At 39.3% G+C, this 26,340-nt stretch overlaps 1 protein-coding gene across 4 annotated transcripts; it reads left to right on the forward strand.

Annotated features, from left to right (window-relative positions):
• Positions 1–1,910: 1,910 nt before the first annotated feature.
• On the forward strand, positions 1,911–25,957 carry DLGAP5 (DLG associated protein 5). 4 transcript variants are annotated; one of them, XM_049828573.1, is made up of 19 exons: positions 1,911–1,945; positions 4,890–5,140; positions 6,479–6,687; positions 7,158–7,250; positions 8,253–8,337; positions 11,009–11,113; positions 12,221–12,291; positions 13,970–14,265; positions 14,677–14,798; positions 14,882–15,011; positions 15,397–15,482; positions 16,097–16,257; positions 17,789–17,881; positions 19,085–19,304; positions 20,446–20,695; positions 21,041–21,098; positions 22,435–22,603; positions 23,014–23,063; positions 24,695–25,957. In XM_049828573.1, exons 2-19 carry the CDS (start codon positions 4,900–4,902, stop codon positions 24,815–24,817), a joined length of 2,562 nt encoding a protein of 853 aa, XP_049684530.1. In that variant the 5' UTR covers positions 1,911–1,945; positions 4,890–4,899; the 3' UTR covers positions 24,818–25,957. The 4 variants fall into 4 exon arrangements, with proteins under 4 accessions (XP_049684530.1, XP_049684529.1, XP_049684531.1 ...); XM_049828572.1 differs by lacking the exon at positions 1,911–1,945 and adding an exon at positions 2,521–2,574; XM_049828574.1 differs by lacking the exon at positions 1,911–1,945 and adding an exon at positions 2,521–2,574 and having other exon boundaries at positions 19,088–19,304.
• The last annotated feature ends 383 nt before the right edge of the window (positions 25,958–26,340 follow it).

Raw genomic sequence — 26,340 nt, forward strand, 5'->3', positions numbered from 1 at the left:
ATTGCTCAACACAATAAAATCAGCAGCAATCAGGAATTTGGTCGACAAACACGCGATTACCGTGTTTTGTCTTAAAGTGACACTGCAATACTTTAAAATCCTGGCATTATTCAAATACATCAAGACCTTTGCGGTGACCTAGATACTGTCAGTGGAAGGCGTCACTGCAGCGTGTTAAAGAAACCCATTCTGGCTTTAACCTAGCTAGCTCAGGTAACAACCAGCAAAGCTGCACGGCAGAGCCTGAGCCTGCCAAGGACCCAAGTTAGGTACTTGGGTTACCAGTCTGCCTTGAAGTGTGTACCGCTGCGTTATCGCTGATGTTGTTATTTGAGTTAGTGAGATTAAAGCCCTAGCTGTAGTGCAGCCATGCTTCCTAAATTCAGTATCAACATCCACGAGTGGAAATTAGCAAATGTGCCAGTTTAGGTGCGCCAAGGAGCAAACAAGTATTGTTTCAGCACGAAGGAATCCTTCAGATGCAGGTATGCAGTGAGAAAAAATGATTTTTGGTTGGAAGGAAGACACTCCTAATTAATTTTTTCCTTAAAACTTGTGGTTCAGCATGGCTGACATCATTGGACTATATCCTGATATCATAAGGTGGAACTGCTGAATGCCCTCAAATTCCACTATTTGGGAGAAAAAGGGGAGTAACAAAAATCAGCAAACACCAAGGACTGCATCGGATTGGACTCTGTGGGCAGAGTCTACAAATATGAACTCCTGTCGTTCTGTTGTTTAATTGGATCTTTTTCATACCATTGGGAAACCTGGCAGCAGTCAATAACCTTCATACTAATCTCTTTTTTTCCTATAGTAAATCAATGATTGTAGGATTAAGTCCAGATGTTCGAAGTTTGCAAATCTTTGCTGTAACCCCTGGCAGTCCATAGAGGGAACCGGGAGTGACACTTCTCTGACTACTCCAACCCAACTCTCCAGTGACGCCAAGACTGATCACTACTGCGGTGAACAGCTCTGCGCTCAGACCGAATGGTCTTTAATCCACTTAACTGCTGTCTTTTTTCACTGTAATCGCGTTACTATAAAAATTTACTGACGTTTTACTGTCATGCCGTATGGAGGTCCTGCATTTTTAGGCCGTTTGCAAGGTATGGTTGTTCTCCGCCGTTTACCCTCACGCCTGCTGCTCAGCGGTTTCCTCCTTAACACCACTCTTTTCTCAAATGCCGTCCACATTTTTGCAGTGCCACCAAGTGGCTGGTCTCTTCATTAGCATGTCTGCATTTCGATTTTGCCGATTTTTATGAACGAACCCAGAACAAATTGCCTTGCACGTGCGAATCGCATTAGACCCGGCCCACCCCAGGAGGGCCGGTACGATGCAAATACAGGAGAGAATACAGGGGCAGCAGAGGCTCGGCACAGCCCCAGGCCTTTTCAAGCCTGTGTAAACCCGGCTTTCGGTTCCTCAGGAGGCAGCACTGAGGTACGGACATAGGCCTGCCTGGCCGCCGGGAGGGCGGTTGCGAGGCCCGCGGGCTCCTCACCCTGCCCCCGAGTCCCCGTGGGGCGGGAGGGCACCGCAGGCCGGGCCGCGGCCTCAGCTGCTAATGCCGCTACTCGCTGGGCCGCCGGGTAAGCCCCTCCGCCATCTTACAGCGACGACCCCGCAGCGGGCGGGACACCAGGGGAAGGGCTCGCCCCCTCACGGCAAGCCTCGCCTCCCACACCGCGCCGGCCAATGAGCGGCAAGGGCGGGGGGGGGAGATGCTCAGCGCAACCAATGAGGATCAAGCCTAGCGACCAATAAACAGCCCGCTCCGGGATTTCGGCTCAGCCCGTCAACGGACGGCCGCGAACGGACCAATGAGAGCCTGCGGGCGGGCCGGGACCGGCCAATGAGCGTTGTCAGGTGAGATTTGAAAGTGAGCTGAGGCGGGCCGCGCTGTGGAGAGTGTAGTGTCGGGGGTCGGCACAGGTATGGCGGCGCCGGGGCGGTGGGAGCGGGCCTTGTAACGGGTCCCGGGGCTGCGGTGCCTCCTCTCTGAGCCGGCCTGAAAGCACGGCGAGGCGGTGACGGAGCAGGGGCTGAGTGGAAAATCCCGCGGCGACCCTTCAGAGCCGCGGTGGGAAGCAGGGGGCTGGAAGATGGCGTTCAGTTCATCGTGACCCCCGGGCCCCGTCTCGCAACCATCGAGTCTAGACCTTATTCGGTCCCTAAACTTGCCGGGTTCCCGCTTTAAAAGTAGCGATGTTTGCTCTTCCTGCTCTGCTTCGTCGCGGCTCAGGCTAAAACCGCTAACTGTGCACCAAAATGTTTTTCACGTCCATATTGCTCCTTTGGTTCTTGTGGTGTTGCAGGTCAAAAGTGGTTCTTTTCCATCAGTTTTTTTTTTTTTTTAACAAAAATCAATCCTCTGAATTTTCAACTTTAATTTTGGTAGTATATGCTTGCCAGTCACAAATATTTTCTTTTGTATAAGCCTTTTGTCCCTTTCCTGCTACTAGTCTTTAATTTATGACAATTTAAATTCCAACTAATCTTCTAGACTCCTGTTTGGGCAAGATACTACTCAGAAGCTGTAATCTGGAAAGAAAAGGAGACAGGTATTTTTGTCCTAAAGATATGTTTTGGACATTGAGCATGCAACACTTTTTTTTTTTTATGAGCCCAAAAAGATCACGGGTAATCTCTTGTAGTGCTTTTGCTGGCCTGGGATGTGAGTTGATAATACGTTTGTGGGAGGCTCTCTGTATTTCTGCATGTAATGTATTCTTCAAGTTTCAGATGAATTGTTCTGCAGGATTACTTACTGAAATGTAGATCACTTGCTTTTGAGGCTTTTTCATGGGAGAAGGCCTTAAGTGGACTTACACTACAATAACTAGGAAAATACTGTTCAAAGTAGAAGGTAGAACATAAAAATCCTTTAAATGTGTTAACTATTTATCACTGTTTAAGGCACATGCAGCTTTCTGTAAGCTTGCCTGATACATAACAATGCATATATTCTCTGGATATAGGTTATGTTGCCTTCCATCAAGGCACCGAATTTAAAATTGTGCATGTACTTTGGCGGACTGTTGTAGTTAAAGAACGTGTTTAAGGTAAATTTAGGGAATTTGTCCTGAAAGCCCACAACAGATGGGTGTAGAGACTTGATGCTAGCTGCTGCTTTTAGGAATGATTTTCATCCACTGGACTTAAAAAGCCTGCTTCTTCTAGGAGGTAGGTAGTAGAGACATATTCCCACTGTTTTCTTCATGGCTTTCTGTAATACCATGGGAATTACTAACAAGATCCGTTCAGAGACGATTATTGGAGATGCTTATGAATTAATCTTCCTTAATCACTTAAATGTAAAGCAAGGCAAATGCAACCTATCAACTACAGTAGAGTTAGTCTGATCATTTGCAATCGTTATTAATTAACTAGCATCTTTAATCAATTTCTGAAAGTTGGAATGTAAAAGGCAGGATAAAACATATGATATTCACAAATCGGGTGGCACTGACATGCACTAGCCCTTTCAGGATTATGTGGAAGAAATCCAGTCTCTGATTTGAGTGCTTTAAGCTGAGTTTTGATTTTTATTCCCCTTTGCTCATTTAACTTTCATTGATAGTTTTGCTGTCCTACAGCACTGAACGTATTCGGGGAAAAAAGCAAAATATACCCATTTAGATTTCTGACTCCTACGTTATCTCCAGTATCCAAGCACTTCCAGATGGTTGTGCAGGTACTGTTGGTGCTATGCAAGTTATTCAGTACGTGAATATTGCCATGCAGTGGAGCACAAGGAGCTGCCACTGCCAACAGTGACAGTATCTGAACAGGTTTTGTCTGTGTTCCTTCTTACAATAGCTCAGATTCTCTCCTTGCTTGCTTTTTCCATAAGTATATGCAGTTTATTTTTGTACTCTTTTTCTTTTGACATTTGGGTTTTTCAGTTAGGCTGCTTGTGGATTTTTTGCCTTTTGGTAGCAAATGGAGAGGGAGGGGGAGGGGATCCACTTTAAGAAATCCTGTACACCCATAGTCAAGGCTGATCTTTTCAGTCCAGTTCACTGATGATTCCTTCAGCTTGATCAAAGCTTGCTGTCTTGAAATGAATAACCTCAGTAAATGACCAATTTACTGGTAAATTAATAACTGTTGGCTATTTAGTTTAGCTGTTATCACCCGCATTACTGTAAAGCTGTTTTCTGTAAGTAATAGAAAATGAGATTTCTAAAAGGCCCTGGTTGAGGTGGCAGAGTAAGGCCAATTGTGAGAACTGATCCTGACCTTTCTCCAGGAAGAAAGCATGAAAACCCTCAACAAGATGGGCTTCAGCAGGATGCAGGGGATGGAGCTTTTTACATTGCTGTTAGCACAGCATGTACAGACCAACTGACGTTTCTGTTAAGTCTTCCTCAGGTTAAAGTAGAGAGGAATCCTGCTTGAAATAAACGCTATTGTATTGCAGTTGCATCCTGGAAACTCAGTTGGGAAATGGTGCCAAGTACTCTGATGCATGACAAAAATGCCTTGCCATCAGATAGGGTATAATCTAAATGCTCAGTGGCAACGTTGCTTCCAAGTATTGTCCTACAACCTTGTCATTTACTTGCTTGTCTCCTTAACATGAAAAACATCTGTGTTGAAAACAGACCAGCAGGCCAACCCCTGGCAGTGATGCAGTGTCTCCTACTGATTCTCTGTCAGACTTGTTGACCGCTTCACAAACAAACTGGCCCCTTGAATGCATAAAATAAAGAGAAATAATGAGGAGTCATTACTGAAATTGTCCTTTGCCTTTTCTCTGGTACACATACAGAAATGAAAAACCTAGGGCTTTGTTCCTAACATGCAAACTCGAATGAAAAGGGCAAAACAAAACATGACAGCTTTTACCCTAATCATTATGATTTTTGTCCAGGGTCATCAAGATGGCTGCTACCTCCCGGTTTGCCAGTCAGTACAAGAGGGATTTGAGTACAGAAACGCTCAGAACAAAAGTTGCACGCAGAAAATCAATGCTTCAAAAGGAGAACAGACACAAGTTGTTTGAAAAGGGCCGACAGTTTGGATTGGCAGATGTCAATGTTCAGCTCTCAAAAGAGAGGGGAATTTCTCAACTAAATGAAACAAGTGAAACGTGCTCTCAAGAGAACCGCAGTGTAAAACAGAGTAAGTAAGGACTTGTTTTAAAGCTTTTTTTTTTAAATTGTAAAATGTCTTTAAGTAGATTTAGTAACATTATCACAGGAACCTAGTTGTGGTCAACATTTTAATTTGAAGAAAAGATTTAAGATTTTAAAACCGACAACTACCAGTTCTTCTAACTGTTAAGAAAATTAAGAAAATGAAGTCTTAATACAGCTTTATTCTCCTGACTGCTCGGGTCATATGAATGGAGCTTTGCTCTGATTTGTCTGCAGCAGCTAAAGGAAGAATGCATTTTGCTATTAATATTCAATGGGAAGTCTCTTAATGATTGCTTTGTTGTTCAGGAAGTGAAAATCCTGATCTAAAATCTCATCTAAGAGATGTCTGTGCTTAAAGTATGCTTAGAAATGGGTAATTGTGTATTATAAATGGGTACATATAATTATAAATGGGTAAATGTGTAGTAGAATTTTATTTTTAAATTTGCTAGGTTTTGATGACTTATCTTTCCGCCGAGAAAATAGGGCCTGCATATATACTGAATTCTGCCTCCCTGGCTCTCCTGGATGCTTATGGTCTAAGGAATTAAGTTAATCTTTAAAAATGTTAACAGATTTCTTTAGAAATATTTTCACCTTCAGTATTTTGATAGCAGAAGTTTATTGGAGGAAAGAGTGCAGTCCCTGTGTAATCATGTCAATATGAAATTTAAGAAATTTGTATCCTGATTATCTTCAATAAATTTTAACTTATCTGTTAAGTAGATATTAATTTTTCAGATAGACATGTATTTCAAGTTTGGCATCATCTCAAGGTTTTATTCTTTCTTATAACATCTGCCTCATTTATTCTCAGCCTGAGGCAGACTTTGGTATCTAAAGCTGACCTAAGCTTCAGCTTTCAATGACATTACAAGTCTCTGAATAGAGAAACTGATACAAATAAACTAAACAAGTAGTTAAAGTGTTAACTTTAATACTAGTAACCTTGCAGGAACAGCCTGTACACTGTAAAATGGATATGAGTTTACAGTATTCCTCAGGTGCAGATTTGGGGAGGTGTATTTGTAGCCTGAAATTCAATGTAATATTCAATTACATTGAATACTCTTTTAGTGGGAAGGGTTAAAACAATTAAGAGAACTTAAGTTTTTAGCAAGCTAATAGATCACAAGTATTTGCATTTTAAGACTTTAATTGAAACTTGCAGGCACAGAATCCAGACGGTCTTCTGCTCTTTGACTTAGTTTGTTCCTCTTCTAGCTTGGAAAAGTTTTTTGAAATATTCCGATTTGCTTATTGTTGGCTCAAAAACGTCTTCAAGATTTTGTAACATGTCCATCTTCCATCTTTGCTTCAGAACAATCTACAAATGCAGCCACCAAGAAGATTAATGAACGTAAGGAAATGCTCCAGCGCTATAAAGAAGAAAAGGAACTTCGAAAACTGAAAGAGCAGAGAGAGAAAGCAAAAAAGGGTGTGTTTAAAGTTGGGTTATATAGACCACCTGCACCTGGATTTCTTTCATTTGTACCTGAAGATCAAGTGATAGTGAAGCCAAGAGAGAAGGTAGTAAGAGTACTATTAAATATCTAAATGAAGTATATGTCGTATACTATATTAAAATTTCTATTTGTAACAAAATTATGTGTATGTTATGCCAAATAAACAGTTTATTTTGTGAATACTTTATAAATACTTATTTTATAATAAGGAACAATAAGGGAGTAATTTGGCTTATGTTTTTTAAAACAAAGCTGGAAATAATACTAGTGATATGTTGATTTTTGTATTCATGCCTATGTTCTCAGTTCAAAAACTGGAATGATTCATCCACAAGTGAAACAGCTAAGTTATTTTAGAACTGGTAACTTGTTCCTATTAAGTCCACTTGACTCTGAAAGTTTTTCAAATTACACACTTGACCCATTTTGCATGGACATGTTTGCTTTTCACACTTAGACTTCTTGTCCACTTTAACAGTGACAGGGGGCGGGAAAGGAGTATGTTAACTCTTGTTTCCTTGGGGATGTTTCCAGGCAGCTCCTGCTTTCTCCGGGAGGATTACTCGATCAAAGGCCAAGAACCAGGAAGAAAAAACTGTGATACCAACTGCATCTAAGCACTCTATGGTTTGTTTTTTTATATAAACTTCAGTGAATAAATTTAGAGAAAGGAATGCAATTGTCCTTCAGACCATAACTCAGGGTTGTATGCTTACAAGTTGAGTGCTGTCTCTAAGGAGGTTTTCCTGGTGAGAAAGACAAATTAGATCAGAAAAGCTTTCAGCGAGCTGGTAGGCAGCATTGTGCTGAACTGAACTACAGAGAGTTTGATTAGGTCAGTACAAACAGAGAAAAGTGCACAGATCTTCTGAATCAGTTTTTCAACACAAAATATTGTAGTCAGCAAGGACTGCAAATATCTGTAGAGGTAGTAGTGAGACTGAAGTTACATACTTTGGTTTTGTCTTGGAGAACCAGTGCATCTCCCTTGAATGGAGAAAGACTGTCATGAATACAGATTATAAAGAGTCAGTTCATTCTTCACTCAAAAATCACTTCAGTGTTGGCATATTATTACTGTGAATCTTGGCAGTCCCTTCTGCTGTTACTTGTACAAAAAAGTAGGTTTTGTTGAGGAATTTCACCAGCAGTAATCTGTATTAAAAAAAAAAAAAAGAAAAAAAAAAAGATATATTTTGAATCTAGCAATCTTGTCTTATAAAACTTGAATGCATTTGAAGAATTTCCAGTCATAACTTTGCAAAGGGACAACTGAGTTAATATTGGGGTTTGGGTTTTTTTCTGAAAACTGGTTTTTAAAACACGTAATGTGTATAAGATGTGGCACTAACTGGCACCTATCTTCATAGTAAATTGAAACTATTTCTTAAATATTTTTCTTCATTCTTTTCTGGCAAATTCTTGACTAGTTCAATAATGCATGTTAACCCATGTCTAAACCGAGCTATTTTAGTTATCCTTAATTTCTCTTTACTTTTTAAAGCCCTTTGTGCCAAATTATTTGACCATTTGTTTTACTGGAGCCTATGATAGAAAGATGAGAAAAAACATTAGGTTGCTTAATTTCTGGAAATCTGATACTTCACAAAAAATTATCTTCTCTTGTAGGTCTGTGCCAGCGGGCATAGTGCGTGCCCTGCACAATCAGGACGTAAACAGATAAGTACAGACAAAGCAGCTGAAAAAGAGAAAGGTATGAAAGTACTATGATCCCTACATCTGAATCTGAAAGGATGCTGCTGTTTTGTCTAGGTTTTTTTTTCCTGAGTTAGTAGTTGTGACATTATGGGAGGGAGGCCAGGAGCATCTTTGGGAGAGATTGGTGGCACATTTTTGGTAGGAAACAAGGAGAAGTTTTTAGGACAGCTGTTCCTACCAACTATGACAAGCAGCTGGCGGATTATCAAGCGTGTGGCTCTAGGTATCGCATGTACTTGTTGCCTCTGTGGGCTGGGGGAAATGGAATGCAGGATACGTGCTGTCCTGATTACTGATTATTCACCCTAGGAGAGGGAAAAGAAAAAGGTTAGTAGGCAGAATTGCATGACTGTTAGCTGCTGTAGCATCTGCAGTTGTGCAGAGCTTTCTGTTTGTCTCTAAGAATATCACATGTAGTAGCTGCTGCTGTTACAGAATAGCAAGCAACTTTACCTGGAAAGATGAAGGATAACTGACATAAGTAAAATATTAATTTTCCTTGGTATTGTGGGTAGCCTGAAAAATAGCTGATTGAATGAGCTGTAAATATTTTCAGCGAAGTCTTTCTTCTGTATATACAGCAGATAATTTGTTGTCTGTGGTCTCTAAATTAAACTGCTTGTGTAACTCAGCATTGAAAAAGGTTTGGAAAAGGATAGTGTACTGGTAAAGCACATGAGCGTATGTCATTGTTTAAACCCAGCCAGCAAATAAGCACCACACAGCTGCTCACTCACTTCCCCCGCCAGCCAGTGGGATGGGGGAGAGAATCGGGGTGGGGGGGGGAAAGTTAAAACTTGTGGGTTGAGATAAGAACAGTTAAATAGAACAGAAAGGAAGAAACTAATAATGATGATAACAATAATAAAATGACAAAAATAATAAAAGGATTGGAATATGCAAAACAAGTGATGCACAATGCAATTGCTCACTACTCGCTGACTGATGCCCAGTGAGTTCCCAAGCAGTGGTCTGCCCCTTCTGGCCAGCTCCCCCCAGTTTATATACTGGCCGTGATGTCACACAGTATGGAATACCCCTTTGGCCAGTTTGGGTCAGCTGTCCTGCCTGTGTCCCCTCCCAACTCCTTGTGCCCCTCCAGCCTTCTTGCTGGCTGGGCATGAGAAGCTGAAAAATCCTTGACGTAGTAGGAACGCTACTTAGCAACAACTGAAAACATCAGTGTGTTATCAACATTCTTCTCAAGCTGAACCCAAAACATAACACTGTACCAGCTACTAGAAAGAAAATTAACTTTATCCCAGATGAAACTGGGACAGCATATAACGTTGGAGGCAGGAGCCCAAACTTCTGATGCACACTAGTGCAACTGAGTAAATGTGCAATTGTCTTTTTCAATAAAAGACAAGTACAATCTTATGTTTTCATATTTTACAGCAGCCTGTTCTGTACCTGTCACTTTCTATGTGACAATTACATAAATTTGTTAAGAAAACAACAAAAAACATCCCATGCCACCTTTAAGGAAGTAGAATACTTTTGATTAGAATTTTTTCTTGATAGCAGAGTGATGTCCATGCCTGAAGTAGATAAGGCTAAGTCATGTGGAATATTGACGTTAATGGAAGCTATTCAGTAATTCAGAGTGAAATGACTATCGCATCACTAATTTAATTAAATCAGAAAGCAGCAGACCTTTATTGAAATAAATTTCCGTATTGCCTTCAGTGAATACTGAAAAGATCTATTATCAGTGTTTGATATAACAATTAAAACATGTAATTTTTGAAAAATTGTCATCCACTAGACTTGATTATTCCTTTTGTGCTGAATCAAGAATAAGCATTACATGTATTTAAACACTAGTATAAAAATGTTAGGGTAGGGAATGTTTGAATAAATCAAATGTTATAGTTATTTATCTAGTAATTTTTTTCCCAACTTGTCATTCTAGCTTCCACAGAACTGCAGCTTGACATTAAAAACACAAATTGCATTAATAGTAACCAAGTGGGGCTACTAGATTTCAGACAGATGTGGAAAGGGAGGATAAGAAATAGCTCCTTTTTTTCTGTGCAGGAGAATGCTGTCATTTTTGAAGGATATTAGAAACAGTGGTAAAATACAAAGATGAAAATTATTAAGATGGGTAGTACAGTGCATGAATTTGTCATATTTTATAAAATATTTCAGGGGCAATTAGTCTTAAGAATACATTAAATTTAGACAGAATACTTTCATATAATGACCAGGGCATCACTTTGTTACACAGATGGTTTGCTTAAGCTTCTAGCTGCGCAAATAACCATGGCAAGTTATTACTCTAGAAGGCTTAATCTGTAAAATGGGGATGATGTTGACTCTGATTGCAGGGAACATTGAGGAGGGTTCCTTAAGCTTTGTACATGGCATCTAGCACACTGGTACCTTGATGGTCCTGGAGGTACTACTGTACAACAAAAACATTTTCAGTCAAGTTCCTTCAGAGCATTGCCTTGATGCCAAGGCTGAGCTGTGCTCTCCATGTTTAGCGCTGCTTGCAGTGAACTGAAAAACCACTCCAACCCTGTTGATTCTGGCAAACTAACGCAATGATAATTGCTAGTGCACTTTTCTGATTTCTACAAAACATAAACTTTCATTTATATTACTTGAGTGCAGCTCCTTATTAAGCTTGAAATCTCTGGAATTAATGTTTCTTACAGTGTTGCAGACCACAGTCCAGACAGCCTCAAATGTGAGAATCACCAGAGCAGCTGCCTCTGCAGCTAGGCAGGTGCTGAAAACAACCACTACTGCTGCTACTACTGGTAAGTGAGGCAGCAAATCTAGTCCTGCTTGTGTAGCTCAAGCCTGGTTATGTAAGTATTTGGAATAGTGTGCTGTAAAGAGATACCATCTAGTACTGTATGAGTGAGCCCTGGAAACAACATAAGTACATTTATATGCTGCTGTTAGACTCATTGTCAAATGATACGCTAAGACAGCTCTGTTGTCTTTAGGATCTTCCTCATGTCTCAGGCACTCTGTGCTGTAGAGATACGTGTCAGCTTGTTCTGAACTGTCTTAGCATACTACATTCTGCTGTTTAACTATCTCCTTTGAATAGACAGACTGTATGTAAATCATGCCAAATTGTCATGTAAGAAAAGGACCAAATACTGTATCACTTAGACTTTCATATGGAACTCTATTGCAATATTTAAATCAAGATGTTGAAACCAACATTGGACAGTTTCCCATAAAATCCATCAGTGTGGAGGATCAATATCATATGGTAATTACAAACGGAAAGAACCAAACCAGAACTGGTAAAAATTTGCCAGTTTGGTGTATCACTGTTTAAAGGACATATGATTAGTAAGTCTGTGATCAGGAGCAGATAACTCTGGAAGAGATGAGAGCCTGTGTTCTTCAGGTCAGGAATTTCTTTGTCCATGTTTTGTCTTTTTACTAGAATAGGGGAACATATGGTTACTGAAGGGGAAATTTTTAGCATATATTCTTGTTCTTGGGATATTCTCTAAAATGTTTTGCGGTGTCCTTTGTATTATGACATGAGTTAACCCCTCGGCTGAAAGCACTGATAGTATCAGTTTCAATTCACCAACAGAAATCTTATGCCATATAGAAATAAGGTGACTTTTATTTGTAGTATATGACAACATCGAAAGACTAATAACTTAATGGATCTGTTTTCCTTTCTAGGTGATACATCTCTTAATAGGCTGTTAAATCCTAGGCCAGGTTTTCTTTTGAATGAACTTTTGCAGTTAGATGTCTGCCCTCTAGCCACCTCCCACTCAAGAAACAAAACACTCCCTGTCTTTAGCCACTGGACTTTTATGGCAGTCTTTTGGTGAAAGGTTATCTTAATCAGATGCCTTTTTGACCTTTGGGAATTTCTCTCATTCTAGGTAGCCAGTCACAGAGAAAGACAGCAAACATAGGAAAGCAGAAGAAAGCAGTCAAACCTGACATCACGGAGGTAGGACATTTAATATTTGAAATGGAAACCCAGTAAAACTGATTTAAGAGCCAATAACGATGTAATTGTAGCTCAAATATACTTGTGCTCAAGTATAGAAGTAATAAGTTCGATAATAAGCTAGAGTTTGAGAAGAAGCTGTATTTATGTTGTCATATTTATAAAATTAAGATCAAATTTAGTGCTTATATGGATGTTGATCACTAATCAAGATCTGGACAATGATTTAAATTAGAAAATAAGTTCTTGCATGATATATCTCCTGTCTGATGTTTTAACTAATAAAAAAAAAAAAAAGGCCTGCTTTGCTGGTTTTATTTAGCATTTGGAAATTTTGTGTAGTTTATTACTTTTTGAAACATACTCTCAATGTATCCTTTTCCTGCTCAGGTAATAATATGAGACTCTAGAAGCTAAGAAATAAATGCATTTTTAGGTTTTGAACCACCAAAAAATAAAGCTGGAAATGTTAATCTCTGCAAGATAGACATGATTTATCATAATTAAAGGCAGTCATTGCGGTCCTTAGTGTCACTGCTATAACAAAACTTTTCTGCCTCTACAGAGAGACAGCAGTATATGAATTCATCATAGCCCTCCAGCCCAGGTCCTCAAACAATTTGCATATGCATTCATGCGCTGACAGCCCCGTGCGAGATTTTTCTCCTTCTTTGCACTCTGCTATTCCCTCTCACCTCGTGTCTCCCTCATGCCTCCCACCTCCACTCCTGTTTCCATAACTGCAGCTGTGCTCTAGTATTGCCTTGAAACTGGTTCAATCACGCACAAACACTGACAGGAGGTAAGAGGCACTTATATCTTCACTTAGATAAGTACCTCTTCATAGGCAGGAGTTGCTTTGTGCTGCCAGTTGGTAAACTCTTGCTGTAACCTCAGTCATCTCGTTACAAGAAGTGTGTTAAAAGTTGAATTCAAGGCTTACATTCCAAGCAGGGCTATCTAAAGTATAACAAGACTTTTGGTGGATTGAAGATGCATATTTTCTTGAAAAACAATCTAAGCTCTTTTGGCTGGTTTGAGCTAATAATATCTCAATATAGGTATTTCAGAAATGCATTCTGTATGACTATCTGGTCACTCATCTCATAGGAATGTGGATTCAACTTATTGATTAACTTTTTCTCCTCTTTAAATGACATTCTGTGGTCCTAACTGCACTTGTCTTGGGCTGCATTCCTCAGCTACCAGCTTATTTTAGCACATTCTTCAGTCTTTGAAATAGAGTATGTGTATAAATTGTGATTATTCAACAGGCCTAGTTGGATTTGGAGCCAGTAATTCTACTCTTGAGGAGCTTATCACCTTAAATAAAGCTTTTTCTTTTTTTTTTCTAGCAATGGGAGCAAGCATTTGCTGATTTTAATTACTGTTTTGGTAGGTGAGGTGTTCTGCTTTAGCCCCTTCAGTGGATTGTTGCATTCCTCATAGGGAAGCGCTACCCCTGTTGCTAGAATGATTTGCAGGTGTCAAAACCACTTGGGCCTATTGGTAAATCATGACTTCTGTACACGTATGCTACTGTAAAAAGCAACTTACCTGAAACTGATCCCTTCCCATGGCTTTCAGACAGCCATGTTATGATTCAGCCCATGCCTATAGTAAACACTTCATTGATTTGATAATGTAGCATTCGCTTTGTCTGTTTGTGCTGTTATAGGTAATTCCGTCTAAACATGAAGTGGATAAAAATGCTCAACTGGATCCAGCAATTAAAGGTTCTGCAGCTGATTCTAAACGTTCAGTGTCAGTAGAACTTCAACAGGAAGAAACCACAGCAGAAAACAAAACCAATTCTGCTCCAGGGAGACCCAGGACACGCTCTTTTGCACCTCAAAACTTTGTGTTTCAGCCATTAAATGGATTAGCAACCTACAAAGTTACACCCATGACTCCTTCTAGGGCAAATGCATTTTTGACACCTAATGCCTTCTGGGATTTTTCCAAATCTCCAGTGTAAGATTCTTTCTTCTAATGGCCTAAAATGCAAGTGAACTTCTCTGATGATAGAGACAACATCACCTTTCTATAGAGAGATTGCCTGTGTAACAAAGTGTTGTGATGTTGAAACACCTGATCATTGTGGTTGCTATCATTGCTTAAATGTGGACTTAATACAACAGCAAAGAAAGCGATATAATCCATAATTCTGTCTATGCTTTAGAAGTACAGCAGCTCCATATATCGGAGGACTGTGCCGTATATCTTTCTGCACAGATTTATTCATTTTAATAGTATTTGCTTGAGTTCTCTAGGGTTTTGTGTAGGATTGCCTTCTAAATTGTGCATTTCTGTGTATTTGGCCATATTTTAATGTCAGTTCCTCAATGTGTCTTAACTCTAAATGTACTTTTTGTTTGTTTCCAGTCATATAGTTGAAAAATCCAGTGAAACTAAGGCACAAGAGCCTGATTTAAAAAGTCAAGTTTCACCTGCTGCTAAAGGCATTCAAGAACAGCAAACAGCTACAAGTTTGAAAGAAGAAAAAGGTAGGAAGTTCACATTTAGTTTATTGTTCTAATGTTTTTAGTTTTCACCAGATTCTGAACACATGCCTTTCCTATTTTTCTAGCAAGTGAATCAGATGAGAAAACTTCCATTCAAAGGTCAAATGAAACAATTCCTGTCTCTACAGATATAACAGCACTTGAAATGAAGTCAGATGATATAAGAGAGCAAGGGCATGATGTGCCCTATTTCAGGTTTGTGTTCATTTGTTTCACTTCCCTGTTGTCCGTTCAGAGGTCCCTTGCATGAGTAACGAGACATCTTGTAAAGATTAGCTTATGGTGGTTGGTATCTGTCAGCAGTGACCTGAGTAGGCACACACTCCCTTTTGTATTGTTAGTGCTAGTAAAGAATATAAAATTCTGGAGACCTTGTCCTAAAGAGCACCAGCTTGAAAAGCAGCAGAAAGGAAATTGCATCTCAGCCAGTCAGCAAACTAAAACGATCTAATGGCTTCTGCTCAAAGACAGTGTAGCTTCTCTGGAGGCAAAAGGATAGTAACCATTAACAGTCACAAGTAGTGACAGCAGTTAGACAATTCTCCAAAACCTTATTTTTTCACTGTCCCTTTATTTTTAGAAACATTCTTCGGTCTGAGACAGAGAGACTGATGTCTCAGTGCCTCCAGTGGGATGGAAAACTTGAGTTGGATATTCCAGAGGATGGTAAGACTGAACTGTAATAGGCACTAGAAGGGTTGTTATGGTAACCGAAGGGGACAGAGGGAAGTACATGTATCCGAATATGTTTGCAAAATAGCACTGTCTACAGCATTTAGTAAAAGTTGTCTTAGATAAAGTTTAGAGTTGTATCTGCCTCAAAACAAAAAGGCATGCTTTATCTCCCAATACTAAAACTTAAGTGTAGTACTTGATGTGACAGTGGTTGACACTAAAGTGAACAAAGTGCATGTTGAAATAGTTTTTCTCTTGTCAGTTTTAAGTGTATTTAAATGTATGAACTTTAACCAAGCTGATTTTTTTAAAATAAAATTAGGTTTTAATGTAGAATAAGTGTTCTTATCTGGGAAAATGAAGATGGGTCATCAATGCTAATCTTAAAGACTTAGAGATAGTAACACTTTTTTTGAAAGAAGCAAGTTTAGAGCAGTTCAATGGATAGGTATGCTCCATTTGAACCGTATTGCAGGTCTGCAATAGATGAACATAGTTCAAACAATAAACAAATTCCAGACTCTTCAAATACTTACTTAAAACAGTTGTGAAATGATGGATTATTCCAAGCTGTACTTTCTTTATTGTTTTCTTGTTGCTATCAGCTAAAGATCTTATTCGCACCACAATTGGTCAGACAAGACTGCTAATAGCAGAAAGGTTTAAACAGTTTGAAGGACTGGTGGATAATTGTGAATTTAAACGAGGTGAAAAAGAAACAACGTGTACAGACTTAGATGGATTTTGGGATATGGTTAATTTTCAGGTAAGTACTTGCATGTTAACCTACTAGAGTAAAGTTGATGGGGTTATTTACAAACAATGGATTGAAACTATATTTTTGGTTTTTGAATATTCAGATTCTGATATTTTTTTAATGTAAAAAATGCAGGTCCTTGTTTTTAACACTTTCTGATAGTGAATAGTACCAATTGGTATACTATGATTTTTAATTCATGGACCAGTTCATTTGTTGTGTCTTCTTGTGGCCCGTGTATCTTGTTTTTCTCTGGAATGAAGGTATGTAGCCAAGTCTTATTCTGGTTTGGAGTGAGGATACAGTCACAATGTCTACCTGGACCAAAAGCTGGGAGCTTTTGGAAAATTCCTGGAGCTCACCTGAAAAGTAGGGTCTATGCTTCAGTATGAGAATAGTGCAGAAACTACAATAACCTTATTTAGGAGTGAGCTTAGGTGGTAGAAAACATTCATCTCTCTTTCTCTGTTGTTGCTTCCCTTAGTTTCAGAATGAAATATAATATTCTAAATTATCAAAAGGGCTCTCAACAGTATTTGTATATCAGGATTCAACAAAGGAACTTGTAACTAGTTAAATTAAATGCAAAAATGGCTTTATTGTTAAGGTCCAAATCATAGGTCTTGAAATCCATCCAGAAAGCGTAAGGGTTTGATCTGCTGCTTCAGAGATATTTGAGGGGAACTTTGCTAGAACCAGTAACTTGAAAAACAGCATTTTACCTATGCTTACTATGTATCTGGGAGCATTCTCCTGAGCCTCCTCACCTTTTCCCATAGATAAACTTGGAGTAACAGAATTGCTAGCTCTGTCCCTTTTTACATTCTTTTTTTGTTTGTGTGTTCTGAGTTTCAGGGAGGATGTCAAGGACTTGTCACTTCAGTGACTGGTCTGCTGACATAAACAAGCCTTGTATGGCCTTTCTAGCAAATGAGGCAAGTGTCTCCATTACAAAGCCTAAGGAGAACAAGGTGATTGCATCGAGTATCAGTCAGGGAGGAGGTAATGCTGCAGAGCTAGTTTGTCACGAACACAGATTGCATCAGGAAGATGTTCAGGCCAGCAGTTTAAAAGAGCTAACAAGCTTGCATGGCGTGTTTCCTACATAATGGAAGGCTCTTGCTTGTTTGGATAAAGACAATTATGCAATGTGTTCTTTTGCATTCCTTAAATGCGACCATTGTCAAAGTGCTTAAGTTCAGTAGAACAGGTTGTAAACCAGCTCCTTCATTTTGGATGTTAGATCTTATTGAACAATTCTATACTGCCCCCACTAACCTTTAAACTACAGAAATGAGACCAGTCTTGTCATCTAATCTGAAGTTTGTGTATGTTAATGTAACCTTCACGTCAACTGTATGAGAACATTTAATACTTTATTATAATCGGTTGGTGGTTTAATTTGCTTCTCCATTTAAAGCAAAAGTACTTAAATGCATAACTGTGCCTAAATTTATTATCTGATTTTATGAAACACTGTTCTATTGTGAATCTGATAATCTTGTAAATTAAACCTGGACTTTTCTGGGCTTTCCAATAGATCGAAGATGTGAATAAAAAATTTGATAATCTGAAGAACCTTCAAGACAATGAGTGGCAACCACTTGATGTCCCAAGCAAAGTAATTGTCAAGGTATGAGTAGCCCCTAAAGCATGACTCCTAAGGCATGAAGATGCAACTGTGTTATCTAAAATAACTAGTAAGCTGCTATTGCAGTAATGAATACTCTTCTTAAATGGCAGTTCCTTCTAAAGCCCTACTCATCTGGCTTCTTTAGATGTTAACGTTTAAAAATTCAGTGAAATTCATCTCAAGATGCACCCTTCTCCCTTGCATCTCCCAGGTGCACTTGTATCAGTTGGTGTTCGTAATGCTAGTTGCCTCTTTTGGCTGGGAAGATTAGAACTAAGAATTAACAATGACTCTTTAGGAGTCATTGGACTCTTTGCTATTAAGACAAATCTATTAAATTTAGAATAGAAATTTACCCTTCAGATGTAGAACGCTTTATCTGGGCCACTGGCGTTGGCATGGACTTAACTGAAAAGGAAACCACACAGCAATTTGGCAGTGACTGCCAGTTTTGAGCAGTGAGTGCTAAATTATAATGGTGTCCCATTAAGAGAGCACCATGGGTAGCATTAAACTGCTAGTTCTCCAAGCACAAATGGATCTGACGTTATCCAAAATAAGCTATTGCTTACTGCAAAGTAAGCTTTAATGTAAGCTATTTTGTCTGCTCTTCAGTTTGGAATACATAATTGCTTCTAATGACTGAACATCAAGTCATATTCACATTGCCTGAACTCCATCCAGTTCCTTGAGACTGCTCAACTAATAAAAATGATATGAAGGTTGATAAGAAACTCCAGGCACAGGAGACTGGAGGGAATGTAGTCTGCATGAGCTGCCCATAAATGTCAGAACCCTACAGATTGTACAAGACACACAACTTCCTTTGAAAAATTGAATGCCAGGAGAGACTTCACTGGCTTGCCTGGTGTCTGCCCTGTGGTCACTTTATCTCCTTGCCACTAGGAGTCCCTGTATCCCACTGTGATCAAAAATGTTAACTGGAGTTGTTAAAAAACAGTTGTACTGAGTATTTCTGAACTGCAGACTCAATATGAAAAATCCTTAATATGGTCATCGCAAACTAACCTTAATAGCTGAATGGCAGTCGAAGACATTCTGGAGATGAGTGGAGACCTTGTCTCCAGCATGTCTCTTGCTTATTGCCGTCTCTATGTGTGGCCAGCAGCTACGTAAATGTTTGTGTGCAGTTGCTTCTGTCCAAAGCTTCCAGACGTGACCTAGACTTTCTTACCATTTCAGAAGAAGACTATTCCAAATAGAGTGTCTAAACCAAAGCTGGGAGCAGCTGCAAGAACTGCTGCCCAAAACCGGCTTGCTGCTGTAAAAGCAGCTATGAGGGATAAAATGAAGCATGATGGAGCTGTTGATCATATGCATCAGGAGAAACTACCAGAAGTAGAAAAAGTAGTTTTTGAAGCAGGATTTTTCAGAATTGAAAGCCCTGTGAAAACCTTTCCAGGTGGGTGAAGCTTAATTATGATTTCTGTGACCTGAAAGTGCTGAAGAGAGTTTAACCAATCTCATTGGGAAGAGGAATTATGCTGTTTGTAATGGATACATCTCCAGTACTGGACACGGTTAATATTTCAGCTAGTGGTTAATTACATCAGGGATCCAGAGTAAACTGTTCTACATGAATGTACTGATTTGAGTGATTATGGCAACATGAAATCTCTGCTTAGGCAGAGAGGTAAAAGCGGCTGGTTCATATTTTTTCAGCATGTATTTAACAATGAAGTTTTAATGTGAGTGTTCCCAGACTTAGCTGACCTGTTCATCAAAGTCAATGCAGTCCTCTATTTGTAAGACAAGAATTGGATTTTTTTTTAACTAAATCTCTTGCAGTGCTGTCTTCAAAGCTGCAAATAAATTATAGCCATAATCTGTATTCATGTTCAACAAGATTGTAGCATATTCCAGTCTGTTATAAAACCTGTTTAATAGGGTTTTTTGAGCAGATGCTCAAAATATAACTTTATTTTCAGTATCTATCTTACTGATAACATGTGAAGCCAGTATTTTCAGTAATCCTTGATTCTTCAGGAGTCATTCTGCTTCTCTCCCATTTCTAGTTCATAAGTTGCTTGGAATTTCACAGTTTATTTTTTGTGTACATCTTTTTCCTCATCACAAGACTAGCAATTTTTTCATATGCCTCTTGTTAGGACATTGTGAAAAGCTTGGAGCAACACTGGGTTTAAGCAAGCTCTAGCAGAGAATCTGTTATAAGAATCAATTCTGAATCTGTGTCTCTTTAATTCTATTAAAATTATCTAATGTGAAAGATGGAAATTGATGACAGCTTTCACCAGATGGACTTTTTAATAAGAACAGCAAGTCTCGTTATTTTAGGCTCTTTGTGAAGGGAAAGTCATTACTAAGTTGCTTAGCTGGTGTTAAGGTAGTTTTGTAACTTATTGACCTACTCTTGTCACCTTTTTTCAATTTCTCCTTGCAGTGTATATAAGATTTCAATATAATATTTGTATAAGACAATTCAGCAAGCAGAAAACAATAGTGTTCGAAGCTAGAATCAAAAGAAACAGTTAATTTCATCTTCTCAAACTGCTGTAGTAATGAAACATTAAACACTTTTTCAGGCTTGCTTTCAAAGACACCTTGCAGATCTTCCCATCGGACTTCTGAAGAACTGGCAACTCCAAGATCACCTAGTAGAGCTTTGCTTCAGAGCGTTCCTTCTGTTCTTGGTAACCCTGAGGATATAACTACAAAACAAACACCACCAGTGTTCAAAGGCTTCCACCCAGCACAAAATTTGAAAATGCATGAATTTCCCACTGGAGAAACTTCCCCACTGGAAAAACTCCCTGGTGGTGGTGTTGAACAAAGGTAGACATGTTAAGGCAGCTTTTAATTAACTGTACAAATAATTTTAGTTTTAACAGAATTAATACCCTTTGGATGTTACCTTTCAATTTGGCAGTGATAAAGGTTGCAAATTCCTTGTCTTTTCCTTCCCTCAAACAAATATTAAGAGCTTTGTCCGAATGTAATTTCGCTGCTGGGGTAGAAGTTTATTTTTTGCCCAGAAAATTTGATATAGCTGACCAGTGCCAAACAAGCAAGCATAATTGCAGAGCAAATTGTAAGATCAGTTGGGTAAGTCAAAAGATGACTGAAGGTGATTGATGAAGATGATTGGTAAGAATGAAAACATTTTGGTTTCTCTTTTAGCATTTCCATAGTTGCAGAAGATCTCTGTCCTGTGGCTGGCACAGCAGAGACAACTAAGGTAAGTCATGCATAGTTCAGGTAAGTGGTTTAAATATTTTATTATTTTTAGGAAGAAAAAAAAAAAGAGGTTTTTTTAATAGCCCCAGACGCTTGGATTTCTGATCAAATCCTCATCAAGATATCTTCTGTATTCCTCAGGCTCGTGCTTTTTCCTTCTCAATGTGGACATAGATAGGAAGTGCTGCAGTTTGGGGACCTTGTCTAGCTCCTTGGGAGCTATCTTTTGTTGGCTGCTGTATGATGACACTTGTTGCTTGGGCAAGCAATGTTCCTTAAAGTCCACTACCTGTTTTCTGGTGTGAATTTTTTTAAATGCTTTTGCATTTGGGGACCATGACTACAGGCAACAGTAGTATTTAGCTCTCTGGGTCCTCATGCTGCCATAGCAGAGCATTGGACTGTTAACGCTGTTTAAAGGTATAGCAAGAGCAGTGTTACTAATACAAGTATCAGAGTTCAGAAATCCATGCCCTGAAATGTCTGAAAACTTGGTGACTTGCTTATGTTTGAGTAGCCTTAAAAAAACAGGAATATGGCCTCCATAGTTTAGATGATACTGTTATTCGTTACTGCTTGGATCTGTTCATGACTACAGCAGTTGCTACCCTCCCGTATATATAATATATACTCAAAAAAAAAAAAAAAAGGCAACTCAAGACTTGGTTACTAATTTGTTCTTAGGCCTTTTACTTCATCCTTTCCCTGTCAAATGAGAAATTGCTTGTTGGTGATGTCGCTTTTGGGGGAAAACTGTAGAAATCTTTAACTTTCAGTATTGCTGATAAGTTTTTCTTGAGGTAAAGTCTCATGAGAGAACACCCTCAGAATGTTTTTGGCAGTTGAAGGTCAAAATCTTCTTTCATGTGGAAGAACTTCCTTTATGCTCTCTAAGAGATTATCAAGCTTACAAAGGTGTTTGGGAAATAGTTCATGTGAAATGGATCACAGTGTTCAGCTGTGAGCCTTGTCCTGCCTGTGCTTTGTACAGTGTCAGGAGTTAAAACCTAGTCCCTCCTGAATTGTCCTTAAAAACTGCAAGTTAAATGTATGGAGTTGGTTTGACATAACAGGGACATGCTGGCTTCTGTAAATGCGCCTCCCGTGAATGTCCTAGCTACGTTTTCACCTTTGTGCTTTCAGCATCAAAAGCTGACAAACTTCCTTTTATTGCAGACAAAACAGAAAATAAGAAAGCTTCCTAGTGTCATGGGTGCTGCCTTTTGTCTGCCTGATTTCACTGATGCTTTCCTTTCAGCAATCTGGGAAGCAAATATAGCTACTGCAGACATCTTAGCCTCTTAGAGGGTGAGGAACAGTTAAAATTACTCTTTCAGATGCTGGAAAATTCTAGCGGTGAACTAAAAGTAATGGATGACACAGAAGAGATGGAACTATCTGCTGCAGAACAACAAGGACAAGATATTGTCATGTGCAGTCCGGAGAAGGAGACCTGCAGAGAGACTAACTTTGCTCAGTCTGGAGAACCAAAACCACATCAAACAGGTGTATATCTTAAAGCTGCTTAGTATAGTTTGTGTGGCATTGCTGGGGCCTTAGGCTTATTCTAAAGTTTTATGATAGTCTAAATGTTACTCTTTGAAATCACCATCACTGTAGCTTGGTTAATCTATGCATGCTGTTAGCAAAACCTCCTTTAGCTAGTATGACTTATACGTGCATTGCACGTGAGCAAACAGTGCCACTCAGATTTTTGTATAGTTTCCATGTGATATGTGAAGGAGAAAGCTAATGGAAGAGGCTTGAAGCAGATGTCAATACAGGCTGTTTATGGTTTGGTTTGGGGTTTGGGGGTTTTTTTTGTTTTTTTTCAGTAAATGCAGAAAACAATACTGTTTCAGCCTTGGCAGCATCACACTAATGTTAAAAAAAATTTAAATATTCTTATTTTTCAGATGTTTCATGTAGTGATTGGACTTTCATGGGCAGAAATCCTTTCGATATGGTAAGTTGACCTTCAGGTTTATTTGATTAAGACAATCTGTATGTTACAGTACTGTTAGCCTTTCCTACGGAATCAGTTACAGCACCAAGTAAATTAAACTCTAAGATGTTGTCAAGCCAATTCATATAACTTACTCTAAATATAAGCCACGATTCCGTCTCTCTGCTTGGACTCAGGCTGTTATTCCTTATTGCACATGATGAGTGTAGGATGAATCGAGACATTTGTCACAGAAGAATGTCTGATTCTTATCACATTGATCCTTTAAATTATATTTCTTGTGGATTTCCTTGTAAATATTTACTAGCATAATGAATGGCCTGGCCTTTTCCTTCCAGTTTCTTCTTGGAGTTTTCCAGGTCTGTCCCATCCCTTTTTTCTTGTAGCTTTATCTTTTAGAGCTGGAAGTAAGATTCAGCAGGAAAAAAACCAGATGTGCAAAAACTTTCAAATTGTTAGAAGAAATTGGCTGTACAGTTTCCTTGGTCTCATGTGACAAGCCCTCTTTAAAAATTGGATTACTGCTTGAAGTGGACCACATACCCTTCTTATTTTATGTTTGGAAGTAAGCTTGCAAAATTTCTCTTAGGAAAGTCACAGTACTTACAGCGGTACCTGATTTTTGGACTGTGGCTGTTGCTTTGAAGCAGTATCATATATAAGCAAGTACATTTTAATATACTTAGTACATCTGCTGAATCGCTGCAAGTTTCAGCTCTGCCTGACAGATTGGTACTTTGCTTATTCTAAAGCTGCAATGTGTCCACAGTACTGAGTGAGGGGCAAGAGAACTGCATCCTTCTCCTGTCCCCTTGTGTCGTGGTTTAACCCCAGCCAGCAGCTAAGCACCACGCAGCCGCTCGCTCACTCACCCGCCAGCCAGCGGGATGGGGGAGAGAATTGGAAGGAAGAAGGTAAAACTCATGGGTTGAGATAAGAACAGTTTAATAGAATGGAAAGGAAGACACTAATAATGATAATAATTATTATAAAAGATTTGGAATATACAAAACAAGTGATGCACAATGCAATTGCTCACCACTCGCCGACCGATGCCCAGCTAGTTCCCAAGCAGCGATCCACCCACCCCTGGCCAACTCCCCCCAGTTTATATACTGGGCATGACCTCACACAGTATGGAATACTCCTTTGGCCAGTTGGGGTCAGCTGTCCTGGCTGTGTCCCCTCTCAACTCCTTGTGCCCCTCCAGCCTTCTTGCTGGCTGGGCATGAGAAGCTGAAAAATCCTTGACTTAGTGTGAACACTGCTTAGCAGCAACTGAAAACATCAGTGTGTTATCAACATTCTTCTCATACTGAACCCAAAACATAACACTGTACCAGCTACTAGAAAGAGAATTAACTCTAGCCCAGCCAAAACCAGGACACCTTGTCAAAAGTGTTTTCTGCTAGTTTTTGTCCCACGAGGTTTAAGTGGCCTCTGAAGTAGGCAGGTACCTAACCATAGATAAGCGGTTGCCTGACTAATTACGGTTGGTCTGGTGTTTATACAGATGTCACTAGAGAAAGGGGAATTTGCTACTGGCGTTTGTGTGTCATTGCAGTGCTGTTTTGCACAGCAGGTAACTAACTGTTCCTCGAACACTTACTTTACACTGATTTCTCCCACAGCCAATGCTGGATGCTGAGCTTCCCTTCACTCCAGTCAAGATCAAAGCCCAGAAGTCTGCAGCAGCCGAAGCACTCAGTGACCTTATTGTATTTTCTCCCCTTCCTCCCTCTGGGGAGAAATGAAGAGTGACTTGAAATTCAAAATATATAAATTATATTCATAAAAAAAACCCACAGAAGATACCTGGAATACAGTCTGCTACCCTTGAACTGTATTCTGAGGGAATGAATATGTTGTATTTTGTGGTGGAACTTACTAAAATATTTTGTAACATTTTATGGTACAGTCATTATGCACTGTAAGTACTGCTGTGTATTAGTAGCAGGGCATTTTCTGGTTATGCCTGCTGTATCCAATGATTGCATATTCTAACTACAATCTAAAATACTTTTATTTTTGTGTAATTTCATGTATTTCCTGTCTACTTTAAGTTGTAAAACTATTCATTTTTAAGCTTTTCTGTCCTGACCTTATTTACCTCATGAATTATTTTTATAAGACGGCTACCAGACTAGCTGTACCTGTGCCCTATTTCTGATGCGAGGGCATCTTCTAGGGGGTAAGACTCAGCCTGCTGCCTCCCCCAAAGCATTGTTTCATACTCGGTCGCTGTTGTGAGGCTGCTGTTGCACCCTTAGGCTCTGGTATTCCGTGCATTAACAACTCCGCCTGATCAGCAGCTGTGGCAGGGTTTGATGCATGTAATTCTTTCCTGTGGGAGTTTTCCTGGTGGTTAACAACCACTTGTTTTGTAATAGTAGAAACTATGTCAGAGCAAGGATTTCAGAATCAGACACTATCTTTTCCTGGCAATGTATTAAAATAGGCATTGATTATTATTTCTTTTAAGGACACCGTTATCTATTGAGTAGCTTAAGTACCTTCAAGCCAAGCTGTATTCTGTCTTTACTTTTTCATGTGAAAATCTCTTAACCTCTTTCTCTGAACACTTGACGCGTTAACCTCAGCCTCTTCTCGCCTCTTGTTCCTTATGTATTGTTATCTGGACTGTAATGTATTTATGCATAAGGAGCATGCCAGTTTAATATTACTACTCAAGTATACAGTATACATAAGTACCTCCAGTTACTCTATTTTTAACAAATACCTGACTGGGCTTCTTCTTGTAATGGTGACTTTAGTGTAATACACACATTCTTCGTTATTATAAAACAATCCCTCAGCAGAAAGCATTGCCAGTGCAGCTGGGGGAGCTTGTCTGATTTAAGCTTTACCTGAAGCTGTATACTGATTACACTGAAATAAATAGAGGAAGCTAGCATGACTTGGTGTTACTGTGCTGGCATCAACTTTCATTGTTACTAAACTCCAGTTATAACAGATAGTTTTGAACAGATAGCTTTTAATGACTTGCCTGCTCTGTTCAGTCATCAACACTGTGCAATGAATAGTGGTGACAGGGGATTTCTGACTTCTGACATATACCCAAAAGCTGATATTAGCAGTGTGCTGGTCTAGGCTACTGCACCTACTGGAAATTTCAACGCTGTGCTTGTAACTTGGCATCTCCCAAGTACAAATGAAGCAACTGTTATAAAAGAGTATGAGACGTGTCAAAGAGAACCTTGAAAACTTCCATAGTGGCTATTGTGCTGTTCTTGTTTTGCAGACAAGACCAGGAGCA

This window comes from Accipiter gentilis, chromosome 25 (genome assembly GCF_929443795.1).
Source record: "Accipiter gentilis chromosome 25, bAccGen1.1, whole genome shotgun sequence".
Classification (NCBI taxonomy): Eukaryota; Metazoa; Chordata; class Aves; order Accipitriformes; family Accipitridae; genus Astur; species Astur gentilis.